At 45.9% G+C, this 21,325-nt stretch overlaps 1 protein-coding gene across 3 annotated transcripts in view; it reads right to left on the bottom strand.

Annotated features, from left to right (window-relative positions):
• raph1a (Ras association (RalGDS/AF-6) and pleckstrin homology domains 1a) overlaps positions 1–21,325 on the bottom strand; it is a 71,116-nt gene that overhangs the window by 8,757 nt on the left and 41,034 nt on the right. For 2 of the 3 annotated variants that reach the window (XM_084907801.1, XM_084907802.1), the window contains 16 exons: positions 18,658–18,792; positions 18,459–18,567; positions 17,909–18,048; positions 17,576–17,818; positions 16,435–16,590; positions 15,457–15,627; positions 11,369–11,443; positions 7,008–7,085; positions 5,298–5,372; positions 5,121–5,205; positions 2,152–2,273; positions 1,552–1,617; positions 1,260–1,403; positions 1,070–1,180; positions 859–957; positions 96–216 (listed from right to left, as the gene is read on the bottom strand). In XM_084907801.1, coding sequence (XP_084763927.1) covers positions 96–216; positions 859–957; positions 1,070–1,180; positions 1,260–1,403; positions 1,552–1,617; positions 2,152–2,273; positions 5,121–5,205; positions 5,298–5,372; positions 7,008–7,085; positions 11,369–11,443; positions 15,457–15,627; positions 16,435–16,590; positions 17,576–17,818; positions 17,909–18,048; positions 18,459–18,567; positions 18,658–18,792 — 1,930 coding nt within the window. The remainder of the gene's footprint in view (positions 1–95; positions 217–858; positions 958–1,069; positions 1,181–1,259; positions 1,404–1,551; positions 1,618–2,151; positions 2,274–5,120; positions 5,206–5,297; positions 5,373–7,007; positions 7,086–11,368; positions 11,444–15,456; positions 15,628–16,434; positions 16,591–17,575; positions 17,819–17,908; positions 18,049–18,458; positions 18,568–18,657; positions 18,793–21,325) is intronic. The other variant, XM_084907803.1, reaches the window with a different exon arrangement.

Raw genomic sequence — 21,325 nt, 5'->3', positions numbered from 1 at the left:
GTTGCCCAACATTACACCGGTGTTACCGTGAACGGTATGATATGGCCCAGCCCTACCAGCCAGTGAATGATCTCAACCAAAGGAGGCACACGAACCTGGAAGGCTGGAGGAGCTGGATCCAGACTTGATGGAAGACGAAGACAGGGAGGACCAATCATAGGCTGCCTCCGACCTCCTCATTGCCTCCTGGAAGTTGATGTACAGCTGCTTCCCGTACTGATGGACACATACACAGGTGACACTTTACACAAGAAAGGCAGCTTCAGCAAGTACACAGCGTCCCCACAGTGCTCCCCCCATGTGCATCAGGCTGTGGGCAGGAATAGACACTTGGGGGGGGGGGGGGGGGGGGGGTCAGTAACAGCACACCAATCATAAATCAGTGGTGGATAAGTGAAAATGACAAAGATCCCATCTGTGGGCTGTCACACACACAGTCACAGCTCTGTGCACTGTGGACTTTAGTCACAGGTTACACACTCTTATAAACAGGTAGGCTGAGAGAAAGAGCACACAGGCAATCAGAGCGCTTAAAGTTTGGCAAAGTTAGCTGGCACAGGGTGTTAGACCATGGAAAAGAATTGGAGCTAAAACACATCGTTTAACAATAAAAACAGGAGTTGTTGTTGTTTGTTTTTAAATAAACAACAGCATCCTAAACACGGGCAAACTCTTCAATTTATACTCGTTTTCATATATCATATCCAGAATAGTTTCCCAGTTTTTCATGGTGCACCAGCATGGTCCTGTGTCCCACAGTCTGTGAGCCGCACCAACATCATACACTACGAGTGAATCATCTCTGATTAGAGCCGTCGTGTAATGTGACATGACAGGGAGACTGTGTGAAACGTTTACCTTAGCGATGCGGATACTGTTGATCCACTGCTGCAGCGTTCTGACATCATCACAGCAGAGATATTTGATGTACTGTGACTTCTTCTGGATCTGAGGGTGCTACAAAAACACACACTGCATTAACTCACTGGATACTATTAGTTTTAGACCCATCCAAGCGTCACTACAGTTTTTCACCACTAGATGGCAGTGGAAGATCATGTCCACCTACCTTCAGCACCATGCAATAGTCTGTGGGAGCCTTGTACTTGCTCTTGTAGTCCTGACCAAGGTAGACATTAACATGATCCAGCTGGAGGAAACACGCCAGGTCTCTGGATGCCTACACAAACACACGTATCTCACAACTTTGCACCCAAACACTTCTGACTGTATGACAAAGTGCTGCCTCCATTACACACCTTGGCCTTGCCCTTGGGAACGTAGTAGATGCCCGAAGCCCTCAGCAGAAAGTAGCGCTTCTTCCAGGACTTTTTGCCATCCTCCTTCAGCCATAAGACACCCTCCATCTCAGGGACGGACACTGAGCTGCCCCCGAAACACTCCTGATATACAAAAACACCATTTTTATTTTCGCCTGAAATTAAAACCATCACGTACAGCACTCATTCTACATGTTTAGCCAGCATTTCATGTAAGGATCCAACAGAAGGGAATCTGATGAGGAAAAAAAGAATAAAAATAGAGACCGACCTCTAACAGAGCCTCCTTGTTCCTCTCGGCCATCTCGCATGTCTCCTTCCTCCCCAACAAGTAGTTCTGCAGTAGACAGTGAGCATGAGAAAGAAGGTGTAGGTGAGGAGCTGGAAGTCCAAGAGAAGGTTCAGTCGAGAAGTCGCAGCAATCGGCTCATTATTGTCCAACTTCTGGTTTAAGGTCAACCCTAATGTTCAGGAAAAGGTCCCACTGTGACCTGCACTATGCTGCATGTGGAGGAGATCTGAGGCTCCACTGGGAACCCGGCACTCCGAGCTGGTGCAACATGCCAGAATCCGTCCCCATGAATGAGAGCGGTGTCCTGCGGCGCTGTGAGGGACAACATGCCACTTCTCCACCTTGCTCATTACCTGTTACCTTTTACAAGATTTGCCTGGAAGCTTCTGCACCTCCTCTGACAGAAAACTTCAGTTCTGACAAACTGGAGGACACCCAGCTGGCAAAGAAGAGACACGCGTGACAAGGCGGCTTGTCACGCGTGTCTCTGCGATGGCGTTTGATTCTTATAAGCCGATTCCTGAACTTTTGAACATTGGGTCATAATTGCAGGGTGCTTTACATGTGCATGTGTCTCACCTGGGGGTTTTTGAACAGAGCATACTTCTCTATACGCTCAGTGAACATCAGGCGGTTCTGGCTGTCTCTGGTCCAGTTCAGCAGGTTCTCCACGAGGTTCTCGTGATCCTCAAAGATCCGCTCTGCATACAGTCAAGGTCCAGACCGCAGCATTAAAATCACTGCTAGTCCACCACTAACACTTTCAAAGATTTTTTCATGAAGCAAACGATAAAGCACAAAGTGTTTCACACGAGCTAAAGATCTGGAAACGTCACCCTGCCCTGACACGTTTCAGCTTTCCGTACGTCCACGTTTAAAATCTCAAAACAGGAGACTTTCTTACAATAACAACCCAAAAATGTTTTGATGTGAGTTTTTTGACCAGTTTATGAATACTAACACGTGATTAAAGAGGCGTGTTTGTTGATACACGTCAGCTTTCCTTCAATCAGCAGAAGAATCCTCATTAGATCATTCCTGCTGTGCACAGTGGCATCAGCTTCAGGTCTTAAACAGGAAGTCAGTTTATTGCTAAAGGGTGCCCAGCAGGGTGCTGGTGGCGGTGTGGGAATGTGAGGGGGGTGGCGGGTGGAAATAGACATGGAAAGCATCACTTACTTGATTAATTAGTACAGCTGGATTTAAATCTAACCCAGATTGTGGTTGTAAGCAGAGCTTTGAGAGACATGTGGATTTGTGTAAACGAGGAAGCTTTAGATTCAGCTGGATGTCATCAAACACACTTTGACGTCCCGCTCTCTTTCATAACACTGCTGACCGCAATTCAGCAGAAGCCCTGAAGATGTAGGTTAGATCACACACATCACTGCACTGGACCTACAAACAGACTGTGTGTGTGTGTGTGTGTGTGTGTGTGTGTGTGTGTGTCAAAGTCTGTTAAACTGAGTCGAAGCTTGTAGTACAGTGTGCGCTACATACACGCAGTTCAACCCCCAAAGGAAGTGTGTGTGTTTGCAGCTGAATATCTGTGCTGTCACTGATGGCGAAACATCACTAAATACAATTACAAATCTAAGCTAAACACCAGAACTGAGCTTCACTAGTTTGGTTAAACTCACTGAATAAGTCTGGTAGCACCAGATCACAAATCCCAGTCTGCTTCACACGGTGAACATGAACACGTTACACTCATTTAACAACAGTGTAAGAGCATTTTAAAAAGAATCCTCTTGTTGATCGATGACCCATAAAACCAGGTTCAGTTTCTAAGAGCTCACATTGAACACGGAGCTACAGTGATGCTAAACCAGATGTGACAGTGACGGGGGGACCGAACCGTAATATCTGTCAACCACTGCTCATCAGCCATATCTGATCAAAACACAGATTTAATGCTCCATATTTTTGTCCCAAAATAAGTGCCTGAGCCTAGAATTTCACCTGGAAGATGTTTTCCCAAAGACGGTATGATTGCAGCCATTCCCCAACTCTCTGTGAATGGGACTCATGGCCACAGATCAGTGGTTGTTGATCAATGGTCATGAGAATTTGCATAATTATGAATAAGGAACTGACCTCCCAGCCCATTGTTCCATCAGTGGGCTGGTTTCAGTCATTATACAAATGTCCTGTTTATAAGATTGAAACCTGCAGTCAGCTGAGACTGAAGACGTCACCTGATGATGACGAAACGTTTCTCCCACAAAACGCTACGTCCAGATGAACAGAATCAACGTTTGGAGACAAAGACTGTATGACTGGAAGTATGTGCAGCAGCGTGGGACGTCAAAAAGAAGGCACGTCACGTAGTGTCCATGTGTAAATATGGGAACAGTTTAGAAAAGTATGACTCAGGCTAAGATCTGAGTGTGGATCACAACAGCTGGTGTTTAGGGATGAGGTCATCTAAGCGTCCACTGCAGCCACCAGCTGTACTTTCATACTGCATTTTCCATCTGTGAGAGATATATATATATATATATATATATATATTTATAAGGGGTGCAACGATACTCGTATCGATATTGAACCGTTCGACACAGTGCTTTCGGTTCGGTACGCATATGTATGAACAATACAAAATTTTTAATTTATTTTATCAACTTTCCTTCTGACGATGCTGTCTGTGTTGAGCGCTCAGTGGATCTGCGCTCGACAGTGCAGCCTAGGCGGAGTAGTCGAACGCAGATCCACTGAGCGCAGGGCAAGCTAGCAAGACAGAAGCTAAGCTCGTTGCAACATGGCAAATTGAACCTCCCCCACCCTCATTCAGATCTGGCCTTTGGAACTATTTTGGTCTTCATGTGACGTATGACCCTGAAGGTAAGCGCGTCATGGACTAAAGTAAAACTATGTCGGATGTGCCACGCAATGCTCAATTACATGGGTGGGAACTAGTGCGTTAGCGCAGTTAGCTCGTTAACGTGTTGCCGTCCAGCCCCACGCACGGGGCGATCCGCGGTAGCTCGTTAACGGAGATTTGCCGTGTTGTGGCGTTAACGTCATTTCAGATTAACGCTGACAGCACTAGTGGGAACACAACGAATATGACTGCACATTTACTCCGACAGCATCCTAGTGCAAAGACAAGTGGAAGCAGACAAAAACAACAAGCACGCATGCTACAAACTTTACCCGAGTCATTTAGACAGCCGTTAGCACAGGATTCTCCTTATGGGGACCTGATATGTTTAATATGCTGCTGAGTGTGTGTGTTTATTTTTATGCTCCTCTTTCCCTTCCCATTTCTGGCTCACTTGTCAGACGGACGTGTATTTGGGATTTTGGAGGACTGAACTGGAACGCGTTTGTGGTGGAAACCTCTCTGTGTGCTCTGTGAAGGGTTTGCATTAGTCTGTACACATCAGGGACCCTCAACACGAACTTTTAGCAGAGCTGCACATTAAAAAACCCAACATATTATATAATTTTTTAGTAACTTCTCTCCCCGTGTTTGCTTTCAGGAAACAGGAGTACACATGACGTCATGAGCAGACAGAGGAGCCTCTGTGTGCACGTGCACTCACCCATCTGCAACTCGCTGATGGTTTCCACCAGTGACCAGTCCGCACTGTAGCCACAGTGAGATTTCTCCAGCAAACTGTCCAGAACCTAAAGACAGGGACCAACTGTGAGATTAGCGCTGTGCTCATACTCTACTGCTTTTTAAACTAACTGCATGGCTACAGCAGCAGGAGCCGTACCTGTCTGACTGTTTGCCGTTCGTCCACCATCATGGTCTTTGAGCTCTCGTCTGACAGATGAACACGAATCACCAGCTGTGAGCAGGACCAGGAGGAGAGAGCAGAGTACGTAACACGGCTAAATGTGAGCTGCTAACATCTCGTAAGCTAACCTTAGTCAGGCTAATGTTGCTAGCAACTAACGTTTTCTTTTTAGGCTAGCGCACTGGCTAATGTTAGCTTTTTATGGGTTGAGGAATGGCTAACACAATGTTTTATATAAGCTAATAGTATCATTGTTTTCAGCTTCTTGTTTTCACAATTTATTGTTTGTTTTTAATTAAATCTCGGACACTGAAACCAGCGCTGAGCTACACTCGTTTTATTGAAGCCTTTCTTCACTCCAGAAAGTTACAAACGTGACTGATTACTTTATATTTACAGTATTCGTTCATTTATTGGTTAGCATAGTATAGGCTTGTTCATTTTTTTGAAAATGATAAAATATGTTGCTATATGAATATTTCTCCCATCTCCTAGTACGGTGTATGTCATTCTGTATGCTGCGAAACAGTGCAAACGTTCTAGACTCTTCAGGTTTACCATCATCTACGCCAGGGGTGGGCAACTCCAGGCCTCGAGGGCCGGTGTCCTGCAGGTTTTAGATCTCACCCTGGGTCAACACACCTGAATCACATGATTAGTTCGTTACCAGGCCTCTGGAGAACTTCAGGACATGTCGAGGAGCTAATTTAGCCATTTAAATCAGCTGTGTTGGTTCAAGGACACATCTAAAACCTGCAGGGACACCGGCCCTCGAGGCCTGGAGTTGCGCACCCCTGATCTACGCAGTGATGTCAGGGAACTGAAATCAGTGCATCATGAACTGAATTCAAATGTTAGAAAACATCTGAATACACTGTTTTCAGTAAGAAAGCTTGCACGTAGAATCTGACACTCATATTGGCAGAAGCTGGGGTGAGCACAGCTCCTGCAGGCTTTGGTAACGTCCAGACAGGCTGCTGTTAGGTTGAATTATGGCCTGTTGTGATTGGTTCTCTTTGTGTTAATCACCACCAATCACCAGTGATAGCAGTGCGTTTGAGTCAAAGTAAAGTTTCCAAAGCAGAAACGTGAGCTGGTCTCTGTGGTGGGGCAGCGCTGCCACATACATGATTACATTTTTAACAGCCTCATCTCAAAAGCCACCTTATATTACCCTTTCCTATAGAGCCAGTTCTATGCAGCCAGTAAGTGTTAATTCTTGTATTATTAAAAAACGTGAGCGATGGGTTGAGTGTGATTTTATGGGCTTTGTGCACACAGCTGTTCATACATCTGCCTCTTTCACTAATGGGGGCTTTTGCAGACATGGTGCCGAAAGATCACTTTTCTGGAGCTTTGTGCAGGATCAACATACAGATGATTCAACAGACACACACACACACACACACACCCAGCTACCTGTGTGTGTGTGTGTGTGTGTGTGTGTGTGTGTGTGTGGTAAATCCAGGTTGGTAATCCCTCCTCTCTCTCTCTGGATTGGAACTTGGTCATTATGTAGAGTGCTCAGTGTGTGTCTGCGTGTGTGTTTGATGTGCATGTGTGTTGACCCCAGCTGTTACTGACCAGAGCTTTCAGTGTGGAGTAACACTGACTTGACCCAGAAAATAAAGTGCGGCGAACACGTGCCACAGACGCAGCTACCAGACAACAGGACGCGTGGCTCACCTTCTTCACCTGGGCCTCCTTGATCTTCTCGAGGGCCAGTCGGATGTTCTCTGCCTTCAGTTTGGCAGCCTGCTCCTCCTGCAGACACACACACACCGGTCAGTCAGTGCAAACTGCCAGCGGTCACTCAGCATCAAGCCCGTCACCTACCTGATTCCTCCAACATGAGTTCATCGTTTATTTCCCTCAAACAGCCAACACTTCTGTGTCTGCTTGATGTCAAATAATATTTGCGAGGTTTAATTAAAGAAAAGTCCAACTCCAGAAAATGCCGGCGTTTAATGTTTGGGTAGGATCGATGCATTCCCAGCTGGCTGTGTGCCAGCTCCCGTCTCACCAGGCTTTAGATGCGCTGATGTAGAAAGAGCCGAACAGGTTAGCGCCACCGCAGAGAGCCGCTGTTCAGGAGCCCAAACTACGAGGAACCACGGGAAGAGTTTGGCTGGCAGGCGTGCCTCTCCTCCTGCGTCTCTTCATTTTAATCATCGTCATCAGCGCGTTATTGGACAGCACAGGAAAACGAGACTGGATTAATGCACGGCTGTTGGATTATCCAAACTGAGCACACGCCGCTACTTCCGCCTGGACAGACGCCGCTTTATCACGTCAAAACAAGGAAGAGTAAGGAGTGGAGGAGGAAGACGGTGGATCGGAGCAGCTTCAGGCACAAGACCTGTAATCAAACAGACTGACCGCTTACGCTCATGCTGACTAATGCAACCATCAGCTGATCTGCAGACTAACAGCCTCGTGTATCAACGAGCTATCAGACTTACTGAGTCAATCCCAGAGTGAAAGATGCTACCCTGTCCTGTCACATCCTCCCCGGCCAAGCGAGACAGAGGGAATGAGAGGAGGAGACGGAGGGAGAGAGCACCCAGCTGGGGGGAGGGGCATTGCTGCTGTGCAAGCTTACATGGAAGAGCACTGATCTCTTTATCTCAGGCTCTCATGCCCCCTCCTCACAGACTCACACTCCTGCTGTGCTCTGCCCAACACAGTCATCTCCTCTTTCACTTTTCTCCTGCTGTTGTCCTCACCTCACCTCTCTACCTCTCACATTCTCTTCGAGTTGGATCCAGTTTTAAGGGGTCTGAGTATGGAGGCGCTCTGCTGTCAGTCAGGCTGCATGAACACAGGAGCCATGTGGTGAGGAGGAGGAGATTAGCAGCCACTTTCCCTCATTCCCCTCCCCCACCCCCCAAAACACACCGAAGGATGTACACACACATGCGCGCGCACACACAATTCTCCAAGCAGCACTGAAGCGAACAGCCTAAGCTCATAAATAGCTTCATAATCCAGTGCCCATACTTGACTGACCTTAATTATTCTACTTGGTTCCACAGTTAACTGTCGTGAAAAACATATATGGAAGCAGACAATCATTCAGAGGTACAGTACTGTGCAAAAGTTTTGAGCCACCCCTCATTTCTTTATATTTTGCCTAGAAAAAAATGAAACCAAATGAGCACAGATTGAACCGATACGGCCTGACAGCCACCGTTCCACTGAGGCCATGTCTTCACTGCTGGTGGATCAGTTTTAGGGCTCCTGCCAAACCTTTGGCAGGACTTGACTAAAGCCAGTGAAACAAATGGTGGGTTTTTGTGATGGGCTGTTAGTAACAAAGTAACTCTGGACATATTTAAACTGGTTCTTTGCTGGTTCATCCTTTTAGTTGGGCCGTTTTGATGCTTGATTAACTCAGAGAGGGTCAAGTGGCTCTAACGGTCTGATGCGATGGCTCGACTGAAAGTCAGACAAACCACAGCTAATGCCCAAAGAAAGCCCAGAGAGCTGCTGCCCAACACCACGTATTAAAGATGTAAGGGCTGCTCAGGCACAGGACTGTACTGAGGCTGATTTAATAAATGGTAATAAATCGTGATGAATGATGACGTTTCCCAGAAGATGGCTATGGTTGGCTTAAAGTGCCAGTAGACTGTTAGTAAAATATGTTTCAGTGTTATTAAAAAAGCTTCATTTTTGAATACTTGAACACGCCCGACCTCTGACATCACTGTTTTCCATCTTGCAGCATAATCATCGTCTCTCCGTCTCACACATATTCAGCTGGCCTACATTATGAAGCAACTAAAATGAGCTTGTGCTCAGGGAGCGATCTTCTGCCTTTGAAGTTTTCTAGGATGAGTCCCCTCTGTGCTGCAGCTCAAAACAGCGCAGAGATGAAATGCACAACTGGGCCAGCAGTGTGTGAACAAGAGTGTGGGTGGACTTATTGCTGAGGCAGTGTAACACTGACACAAAAACAGTATGCAGACCTGCTGCATCCACACACACACACACACACACACACACACACACACACAGTCTAATGACTGCAGATAATTACGCCCGCAGTGCAATCACTGCTGCAGGAATTAGACTGGCCCAGAAGCTCATAATCTGCCTGGATGGTCGGGGCCGTTATGCGTCCTCTAATCTGGGACACAAATGAAAAGAAAACACGGACTGTTTCCATCTTCCCAGAGACAGCTCGAGCATGTTGTGTGAATCAGAGTCAGGAATAGTGCAGGGAGGCAGCAGCGAGACGGTCTGACCCACAGCGGTGTGAGAAAACTGGTAAAACATTTGTTCCACTATATTCACTGAATTCTTAGACACAAGAGCCAGGAACAGTACAAATACTATGCAGTGAAATACTGCATCATTAGAAAGTTCTTCAAGTATAATTGGATCATTCAGGACTATGTAAAAGTCCAGCTTTAAAAGCTGTTTGATGCAGTCGATTTCTAGGATGATATTCCTTTTTCCTCAAATTGGAGTTTTTGAGCTGCTATTACAAAGACGGCTGATGCCAAGATCTCCCAACGAGAGCTCACGGGCAGCTGGCTGCTTTGTGCGCACGTGTCTATGTTTGATGCTCCTAGGAAGGGAATCACCCCCTCTGTCCTCCAAAGGAGATTACCCCTGCAAATTTGGCACATTCCTGTAACATCCAATCAAAGTGCCACAGTTGCTTTTTCTTCCAATGAAATCATGTCATTGCCGATCCAATCAGGATAAAGCCTTCTTACTTGCTTGCTATTTAAGCTGGCCTTCCTAATACACACAAATAAAACCTGCAGCTTAAGAACCACAGATTCTCCGACAGCTACGATTGCCACGCTCCCGTCCACGGACGTCCACGTTCAGTGTTAATACAACTCCCACTGCAGCGAGTGCAAACAGTAAAACACATAAGACATGAAAATGTTGGAAAAAAATAACATAAGAAGAAAAACGAGTTTAAAAAAGAATAAAACAATTATTGAAAATAAACCGGGAACGCCTGATCTCCACCGGCAGCCGGGATGCTGATCCCAGTAACTATTCTATATAGCGGGTAGCTGGTCCCATTATCAATACCAGCCTCTGTTACTGCTGCTGGCTCCAAACGCTCGTTAGCACAGAGACAGCCTGGCCTCTGGTGTCAATAACACAACCCTACTGACAGCCTGTGGACCGTGGTTTCTGCTAACAGAGCCGCTAACCTAAACTGTCCAGAAGAGCGCTCACACATTCAGCCCGAGTTATGCCACAATATGAAATATTATTACACACATTTTGTCTTTTTTACTGGAATGCAGCGTCCAACACCGGCTGAGCTGGTTTGAGCTTGTAGAAGCAGACACAGAAGAGTTGGCTGTCACACCTGCTTACCTGTGCTTGGTCTCATTATCAGAAGTAATCCTACATCCTCACAATCCCCAAGATTTTACAGTTACAGGCAAACAGGGCAAAAAGAAAACCACACAGGTGGGGTGTGCTCCAGCGACACACCTCACTGGTTTTTAGTTGATGTTTCGCATCAGGAGAGGTTTCATAACTCAACATGCACACAGAAATAATGACATATTAGCAGGTACACACTGAGTTTATGCCAACTTTTTCCTGTGTGGTCTTCACCTTCAAAGACTTGGTACACCAGTGAAAATATGTCACACGTAGTACACGTCCAGTGAAGCAGCATTTGCCTTCACTCATACATGAAGCAAACCTTGATTCAGAAGTGTCTCTGCACTTGGCTGCAGGTACGACTGAAGGCAAACCAGCTTTTGCATCACTGTGACAAACACAAACCGAGCAGGTGCTGAGTGAGACGCACACACAGCAACATCAGAACAAGCACAGCAACGGGCAGCATCCACAAAGCTGTGCAAAACAAGGCTCAAGCACAGAGTTAGAAAAGGAAGGCAAAGAGCGAGGTGAACAGAGTTAACAAGCACATCGCCAAAACTCTTGTTTTATCGTGCACATGCATGTTTATTTGACTTATGTAGAAGAAGGTGGAGGAGAGGTTGGATGCTGACGTATGAGGGCAGAGGGGCAGTGTGCAGAAGTATGTGGGGTGTCACCTTGGTCAGTAGGTGAGAAGGTTTTCCCGCTATGTTTCTCAAAATCAGCGAGGTTTCCCTGTCCAAATACGAGTGCTTGAAAAAGAAAGAGAGAGTGCCGGTGAATCGATCTGCTGTTGATTGGTTGAACGTGGCAGTTTAGCAGAAAGCTCAGTGGTCAGGCAGAGATCAGAGACAGAAACCTGTGAAGGAGAACTGCACACACAGCAAACACATTAAAGCACTGATCAGCTCTTAATGGAAGGATATTACATCCCAGTGACCCATGTGAGGTTAACCCTGACTACAACCTGTTTATATGGAGTTTTCCCCTATTCGCCTACACCCAGAGTTCAAAAAGCAGCTGACTTCAAAGGTTACGCCTTTAAATTTCTTCATCTTAAAGTGTTTTTGTGGCTTGTAGCACAAATACAAGGTTACTGCAGATGTCAAGAGATTAAGACACATATCATTTGACAGTCATATGCAAAAACTTGTTTTCATAAAAACAACCCACACTGCCCACGGACACCTGCACTCACAAGTTCAGTTCAGTTTACTTATACGGCTCAGCAGCAGCATGTAAAAACGTCGTCTGCAGAGACCAGACTGAGCCGACTCTACTAACAAAGTCATGTCATCATGTTGGACGGACCCTGGGTGAAGTTTGAGGGGTTTTAAAATGAACTACAAAACAGTCACATGACCACAAAGCTCAGGACAGGGAAACTAGAAGTGCAAAGACACCAGTTAATTCAGGACTTTGGGCTGATTTTTGTGGCTCTCTGTAAAAGATCTGTGTCGTCATTTCTGGATTTGAAAGCATGGCATTAAACCTGCATTCTCTCAAAGAGTCAGCAGGAGGCAACACAAGCAGCAGTCGCACAGACGTCCACGAATGGGCTCCAACACTAGCTAATACAAACCAGTGTGTCTCTTATTGAACATGGAGCATGTAGCAGGGTCTTCTTGCATGGAGACGCTGCATGGAGACCACGACGGTGATGGCAAAGAGCACTTAGTGTCAGGCAATCGGTGTCACAGTGGAGACTTTCAGGTTTCATGTGTCTCTGCAAATGTCAGCACATATTCTCTAAAAACCACAATAAAGACAGGAGCACAACGAGACTGTTCCTTTGGTTGCAGTTTTCCATAAAGGAGAGGAAAATGGTGCCAAACATGCTGAATGGATTCAAGGACAAACTGTAGTGTTTAGTTTGCAGTTTGGGTAATAATGTGGGAAACACGACATCAAGGCTAAATCATCTAAACAGAAACGAGTGAGTCACAGCAGCGCTACGGTTCAGGGCTGTGCAGTAAAACAGTGTTTACGACTTTTTGCTCGAATTTAAAGGCAAAGCTAAGAAAGAAACTGCAGACAAGTCGTGGTGAGACTTCCTGTCCATGATCAGAACTTCACCGAGTGTGGCTCTACAGTGAACTCTTTGACCAAACACACACCATGAGGCACTTTAAACAATGACACAGGTTCTTTCATCTGATCTGCTATTTTGGGGTAATGTTAAAATGATGCCGAACCCATCCTCTCTCTTCTCATCTTTATAATCTGATCACTGCACATTTGCTTCAATCTCTAGAAACTATTTTATAGAAAGCATTAGGTCTGTCGTGATAGCCGCAGATTAAAAAATAATATTTAGGTCAGACACACATAACTGACCCGTCCACAGTGTGTGTGATAAAAAGAGCTGCTACCAAGAAACAACCAGATCAGCCGTGTCCTGTCACATGTAGGAAGGCGAGGCTGGAAACTGGAAACATGACTGGGATATTAAATATTCTGAATGGACAGCTCTCAGGAATTATGGCACTGTTGGTGCCCTTTAGAGCAGCTCAGTGTATTTACAAGACAATAATAGACTCAATTTTCTAATAGTAATAATCATCACAACTACTAACTCAGCGTAGTCTAACCAGAGTGCGTGGTGAACCCAAAGGTGTCTGACTGTCTAGCCATACACACCAGTTACAACACTGTTAACGTCTCAGTACAACTCCATGCGTTACACTATAGACTTGCTAGCATGTAAACGCTGACAGTTGATTTTTTATCTAAAGTAAGGTGACGTCATGCACTTAGTTAAAATGATGTTTTTAATTTTACCACATATAAAGATTCTGTACTGAAACACGCTAACATTTAAAGCTGCTGCTGTTAGCATGATGAAACACAACATGTGACTGTTTTCATGAGTTCCAGGCAGTGACTGACGGATTTCATCCAAGTATTAAAACATTCCTTATATTCATGCTTAATAATGAGCGATTCCTGCAGCTCCTGTGCTTCAATCACAGGGTCACTGTTTTCTATCAAAGCTGATGATGTGTCACTGCCCAGATGCTGACGTAACTGTGTTTCTACGATCGGACTTTCAAACATTCAACATCAATATATTTCTGCTGTGTGGTGAAAGAGAAAACAGGCAGGCGTGTCCTGAACTGAACAACAGTCAGGCTCCCACTAACTCAGAGCTCATATCTGACTAACCTTTGTGCGTCCACGGGAGAGCAGCCATAACTAGAAAGTTCAATTTACTGAGTCCAGCGACGAGGTTATTTTTGCTGCCCACGGTCAGAGTGAGAGCCTCAGGGATTCAGACTGCACGAGTCCCACTTTCTAACGAGCTTGTGGGAGAAATGCTCTGGCACACACAGTGCAGCACTTCTCCTCTTCCTCCTCTGTGTGTCTTTCTTCCTCAGCCCTCTCAGTATTTGGATGTTTTGTGTTGCTAACGTGTCTTACTCTCACATGCTGACTCACTCTTGCTTCTTCCTATTATTCTAATATTCTTTCTTCTCTGCGCTCTCAGACAAACTGGAGCAGTAACCCCGTTTCCTCACAGTAACAGGGTTTGTTTGGTTTTTGTTAAACAAGGTGACAACACTAACAAGGTTTGAGGTTCAACTTCCTCAGCAAGGAAGAAGAAGAAGCTGTTATTTGTGGTGGTATGTGCGCGTCACTGAAGCTTTTCTGTTGGAGCAGTGTGGATTATAAAAGAGGCGAGGACGAAGCACTGCATAACCCAACACACACCAGTAACAAACAGCCGACAAGGTCGTGTTGTTGGAGAGGAAACAGTGTGACGTTGCATCGTTGGTCCCAAACACTTTGAGTCTCATGGAAAAAGACGGCTACATCGGTTGTTGGGGGTTAAAGGCTCCTTTTCACTGAGAGCACGACTGAGAGCCACAGCCTCCTGTCCTATCTGAGCCATTGGCAGCTGCCAATGATAATTTTGAACTTGAAATTGATTATTCACTTGTATATGTGTATGTTGGGATTGGGCCGGTTGTTAGTATTGGTGGGGGTTCACCCAGTGCTCACCCACACTGCCGTATAGTGTACACTCCCACACTGTGAGGCTCTCAGGGCTTCAGCTTTCTTTGTCTTTAAGGAGAACATGAAACACTGATGCGTTTTGACCATGAAGGGAGGGAAGAATCAGACTGACAGCTACACAACAGCCACTGATCCATTTATCGTCAGTCTGACTTCAATCAGACCAGAGTTTACTGAACAGACACGAGGCTGTTTACCCAAGTCACACATGAAGTAAGGACAACTGTATTCATGCTGCCTCCTGCTGGGCTGCAAGAATCCATGTTTAAGGCTATTGGTGTTATTGTCATAATGTCCATCTTTTACATACAGTCTATGGAAACTTCCATGCTGTTGGTCTTCTGAAACTGCAGTGTATACGTTTTACACTCATCTCCAGCTGCAACACTAGAATGATGTATGCATCCATTAATAATATCATGCATATGATTCTTTATGAGCGTATTTTCACCCTCAAGCCACTAAAACTTCAGTAAACTAAATGAACAGAACTTAGCTGTGTGCATTTCTGATGTTTGGATTTCCTGAGCGCTCCACATGTTCTATAATTGTGTGTGTGTGTCGTGTAAATGCAGTTACTGTGTGATGTGCAGGTGTAATGCCAGTCAGTGAATATCTGTACTTTTAACCTCTAACCAACCAAATGACCTCCTTGTTTGTGAGTTTACTCGTCATCACATTATCTACAGTAAGGTATCTTGTGTCCAGCTACAGCAGCACAGGACCGTACAAACAGAGAGCCGTGTACCTCTGTGTTGGGATGACCTCGACCGGCTCCTTCTACTGGGGGCGTCACTTGCTGGCCGTCTGAGTCAGCGCACAGAACGCTGTCCAGCGAGTCCATGGAAGAAGCCGAGTTAACGGAAACTCCGGATGCCGAGGTGACGGAGGAGCGTGACGAGTGGACAATCGAACGTGCCTAAAGTGGCAAACCAGAAGAAATAAGGAGGAGGAGAGAGGCTCTGTCATCTTCAGACCAGCTGGACACAAACGCTGGACAAGCCAGTAGAGATAATACGCTAATGAGCTTAAAACGCTGAGATGATGTGTTTGCTGTTTAACTACTAACAAGCTGCTAGCTGCTCGTCTCAGAGTGTCTTCCTGTCTTTAAATACTAACCCTGAGCACAAGTCAGCACTTATGTTTACTTATGCTTTGCAGTGTGAGGTAGACCCAGTCCAGCCTGGAAGTAACCACGGCGAGTATTTCAAACACAGACTGTGGTCACTGCAAACGGATCAACGTCTCTAAAGATCAGTCTACAAGTAAATGACTTGATGGGCTATTTAAATACTGAAAGTCACAGTGGTTTCCCCCTAATTCAAAACACTGAAAAGAAGAACGAAGGCCGGAATGTGTCTGCTATAAAAAAGGTTTAGGTACCCATGAAACGTCCGTTCATCAACGGCTTTCAAACTGCAGTCTCTGTGTAAGTCTTGATGACAGACACTGTAACCAGCTGTGTAACTGTTGCTTTGCTTTCATTAAACATACAAATATCTTTTATTTTATATGACACGGCTCCACGTAACCACAGCCAGGACACAGAAACCGAGTAGACGGGACTCGAGTTCCTTCTATAAAGACTGCAGAACAGTGCAGAGACCGATGACCAGTTTACTGAGCTGACTCCATCCTCCTGCTGCCGCTTTACTTCTTTCTTTCTCTTTTCTTTTGTTGCCTTTGTAACGCTGATGTTGTGATGAAGCACAAGCTCTGCTCTTACCTCATGTTCGCTGACCGTGCCGACCGATCCTGTGCGTCGATGCTGCCTCTGAGAGGATCCGGGCCTTCGCATCGTGGCTGAGGATGCGAAGGAGGAGGCTGAGCTAAGAGAGTGGGAGGAGGTCTGACGAGCAGCTTCGTCCATACTGAGCGAAGCCTGAAGGAGACACAAACAGAAGAAATGAGACCGAGTACGTCTGCCTTAACAGCAGGAAGGGAGCGCTTTGGTGGTGCTGTCATCACTGACAGGTGATGCAGGTGGTGCTTGATGAATCCGCCCTTCAAGTTTGACCCACTAATATTAGGGCTGTGTCACATCTTATTGTTAGAAAACCAGAGAAATACTCAGATCTTACCTCAGGGCATCCAGGTGTGTATCCAGGACTGTCTTATGTTCAGGCCTAACATCTGCACACGCAAAAAACTAACTAGGAAGCATTTGGAGACCGACCCCCCCCTCCCTCCCTCCCTCCCCCCTCGCCGATGCTTAGATACAGAAAAGCAGGAAAGGCCTTTATTTGCTGGTCAGTCACACGTCTGGCTTATCACGCTAAAGAGGAGTAACAACGCTAACATGCTGGTTGCAACCTGAACCCTGAGCTGAGCTGTGTTAAAGGCCACTGGAATGAAGGGAGTGGCACAGATGACATTAATGGCAGCACAGCGAACATAACATGAAAGACGGATGTGGTCACTGTGACGCCACCTGTGGGTTCTGAAGCATCAACATGTCCACAGCCATGTTATTTTTTGGACTCGAGGTGACCGAGGTGATAGTGGAGACAACCAAGCTGGCAAGCTCCGGTAGCAGCTGCATCAGCCTGCAGCTACAGCTGCCCATCACATCAGCCACGGCACTTTGACGAGCATCCAAATGTTGTTAGGAAGCTGCAACAGTCCACAGAGACCAGCATTACATCTGTCGCAGGCTGCAAACGTCTTTATCTGTGCTGTGACGTTTGTGTGTTAAACTGTTGCACTGTGATGTCTGTGATACGACTATGACAGGAACAAACAGAAGCTCAGAGAAACAGGGCTCAGCCTCCAGCTTCCTCCCCTCACTCTCTCTGCATCAAGTTAGGGTTAAGTTGAGTCCCAACATTTCTTTGTAATAAAATCAAATGTGTACTTTTTACTGTTACCTTCTCCAGCTGGGCTGTGATGTCATCCAGACTGAAGTTAGAAGCCAGGGCTGGTCTCCCATGCTGCCCAGCGGGAGCTCTGATGGTGCCGGCCGGTGACGCCCTGGTGCTGCTGCTGCTACTGCTCGCCCCGCTGCTGCCACCCCCACCGCTAACGCTGTTACTACCACTGCCGGCAGCACCGCTGCTGCCCCCTGCTGGCTGCTGCCTGCTGCTGCGCCCAGCTGGGGGCTTCTGGCGAACCTGGAGAGACGAGAAAAAAAAGAAAGCGTTAGCGTAAGAGGCGCAGTCGGTAAACGTACAGCCAGCGACAAGAGGGATGATTGTGCGTACCTTGGTATCGGTTATGCCCAGACGGGCCATGCTACCAGAGCTGTTTGGTTTGGCGTTGACGGTGCTGAGTTCCTGTTCGATGGAGCAGAGGTCGGCCATGAGAGCATCAAGATCCACATTCTCCCTCTGATTCAAGGCCTCTGCAGAGACAGAAGGATGTGAGGCAGGAACAAAGAGGAGGAAGCAGGCATGGCTGAACAAGAACAGTAGAAACGTCAGCGACCTGTACGGAGAAGGTCGTTCACTATAGATTAGAATGACAACACGCTTTATGGTAACTGAAAATGTACTGACAGAGTAGATCTTTAACCAAACATCAGGGCAAATAAATACGACAGAGAAAAGCACTTTTTTATTATGCTTTTAAAATGCAGATGAGCAAGCTGCTGAAACGTTTTACAGACGCACACTTGCTGATGATGTACGTCTGATTAGGACTTGGTTGTTATTTAATTCCTAAGGAAACAGTGAGGTGTGGGCTGCATCGTCCTGTGGGGGGGGAAAGGAAATCCGAGAGGAAAACAGGGAGAATAACAATAAAATGTCTGACCGTTGATGTTATACATGGAGAATCTGTAGGAGAAGTTGGCTATGTTGGTCTCCTGTCTGAGCGGAGGCTTCTCCTGAGGTGGCCGTTCTGAGCGACCGTCATCCAGGCTCTGGATTAGCAGGCGAAGCAGAAAGGAGAGTGTTTACATGCAGCTGCATTTCTAACACAGATAAGCACGGACTGTTCATGCTCTGTGTACCTGTGTCAGTTTGTCCAGCTCTCCCAGCCAGGCACCAAACATCTTATCCAGGTCCTGGTCCTCCTTGTCACTGTCCTCCTCTTCCTCCTCCTCCTCCTCTCTGACCTCCACCTCCTCATCTGACAACTGATCCATCTGAGGATAAGAAGAGTCACGCTCATTAATGCTGCACCTTCAGGAAAACCTGTGATCTCTGTGCTCCATCTGGTGGTCAATAGTGTGTACTACACCCTTCTTAAACCCTGTCTGAAGCTTGTTGTGTGAAAGCTGCAAATTCAGTGCAAGTGGTTAACGTGTAATAAATAGACGGGCAGCAGGGATCCGGCTTCAAAGAGTCCAGCTGGATTCAGTAGACAGGATGGACTCTGACGTCCCTGAGACGTTCATCGTTTCCTTTGGGATTTTCCAACAATTCAAATGCACATTAGAAGCTGCTCAGAATATATTTGTAGTCTGATAATCTCTCAGATTGGAATTATTAAGATGTCTCAGGAAATAGTCCCTGCCCCAGCACACCTTTAATAAGCCCAAATGATGGCCCTAAATTATTGTGGTTAGTGACCCTCTTACAGATAACCAGTAAATGGACTAAAGTTTAAATGATGAGGCTATAAGACAAGTGTGAGCCAGTAAGAACTGCAGTCAGCTGTTACACTGTTTGGTCCTTTGACCTTCAGTCTCTATTGTGCCCATCTTGATATTTTTGACATTGTGGTCAAAAACAACATTTTCTATAAATTACTTAAAGAGAACTGTTTAATTTCTCGACCCCTTTGAGTCTTATTCACAGGAAGAGTTGGAGCGGTTTGTTTCCACAGAACTAAAGAGTCCGAAGCCAGAAATGAAAATACAGGGGAAAGGTTAAGAGAGATTAACTGTCTGTGCACCCAGACAGAGAGCGAGGGAGCGCTGCTTTGATTAACATCTCTCAGAGTTATTTAAATATACTGAGAAACAGATCAGAGACACAGACACGCAGCAGCTGTTAAATACTTTGCTGACAACCAGCAGCCAACACATCTTATTGTAATGAAACCAATGCTCCAACGGTTTATCAAAGTAAAACCATGAACTGCAACCAAATATCGATTTAGTCAACAGGCTAATTCCAACTACAAGCTAATTCCTTTGGTAAATAAAAATACTGCTGACACAGTTTAGCTGAATGAATCGCTGAACTTTGAAGAAATAATTGCAAATATCCTTTTATTTGCCAGAGTTACACAAGTATCACATGAGCATTTATGTCAGAAGCTAAGCCATAGTCAGAAGATAGCTAGCATAAAAACACAGTAACAATATCAGAAAGGTATCATGACACATTAAAATAATCATAGCTTGGTTTATTTGCACTGACACTCATGACACCCATATTAACACAGCATATATAGAATATGGGAAAGCCCTCAGACCATGCATATAACCTAGCAATGCATCTCATGGTGGACCCGCTAACGTCAAAGACTGTCTGGCTACATGATGTGATATCAACCCAATGCAGGAAAAACTGGAAAGTTTGAAAAAAATGAAAAGAGACAGAAAGAAATGATTTGCAGCTCTCAAAAAGCCACATTTATTTCATAAAACAACAGAGGAAATGTTCAAACTGACATGTTTTATTATTTCATTGAAAATATGATGATTTTGAAGTTGGCTCAAAAAAAGTTTGGAATGAAGCATAAGGACGGAAAGTAAGTGGTGCTGAAATCAGCTGGAGGAACATTTGTCTCGATCGTGGCTCAAGAGTTGGCAGTTCGTCTTGTAATCGGAAGGTTGCCGGTTCGAGCCCCGGCTCCGACAGTCTCGGTCGTTGTGTCCTTGGGCAAGACACTTCACCCGTTGCCTACTGGTGGTGGTCAGAGGGCCCGGTGGCGCCAGTGTCCGGCAGCCTCGCCTCTATCAGTGCGCCCCAGGGTGGCTGTGGCTACAATGTAGCTGCCATCACCAGTGTGTGAATGGGTGGATGACTGGATGTGTAAAGCGCTTTGGGGTCCATAGGGACGAGTGAAGCGCTATACAAATACAGACCATTTACCATTTTGTATGTAACTGTAACTGGTCACACGTCAGCAGCACGACTGGGTTTCATCGACTACATAATATGCTCAGTGCGGCGAATCTGAAAAAATCTTTGTGTGGAAGAGACGAGGCCTAAACTCCATATTGGATGTCGATGATCTGTGGTCCTTCTGGCAGCACTGCATTAAAAACATGATTCAATCACAGAATCATTGCATGGGCTCAGACTTCCAGACATCTGTGAACACAGGTCATCGTGCCATCCACGAGTGCAGGTCAAATGTCTGTCATACAAAGAAGAACCTGATCCAGAAATCGTTTTATCAGGACCAATGCTCGTTTAAGGTGGACCAGAGAAAAGCAGAAACTGCTCTGAGGTCAGACAAATCAAAATTTACAATTCTTTTCAGAAAAAAACATGAATGCCGTGTCCTCCGGACTAAAGAGGAGCGGGACCGTCAGGATCGTCATCAGCCTGAGGTCTGATAGTACGGGGGGTGCATCAGTGCCTATGGAGTCGGCAGCTGGTGCATCTGCAAAGGCGCCATCAGTAGATTTTAGAGCAACACATGCTCAGACAACATTTTATTCAGGGAAGCTCGAGAATATTTCAGCAAGAGAAACTTCAAACTGCATCTACAAGCTGCTT

This window comes from Perissodus microlepis, chromosome 16 (assembly GCF_051167445.1).
Source record: "Perissodus microlepis isolate ML-2025 ecotype Zambia chromosome 16, ASM5116744v1, whole genome shotgun sequence".
NCBI classification, from domain to species: domain Eukaryota; kingdom Metazoa; phylum Chordata; class Actinopteri; order Cichliformes; family Cichlidae; genus Perissodus; species Perissodus microlepis.
Note: the sequence above shows the minus strand (reverse complement) of the source record. Positions and strands in the feature narration are given on the sequence as shown.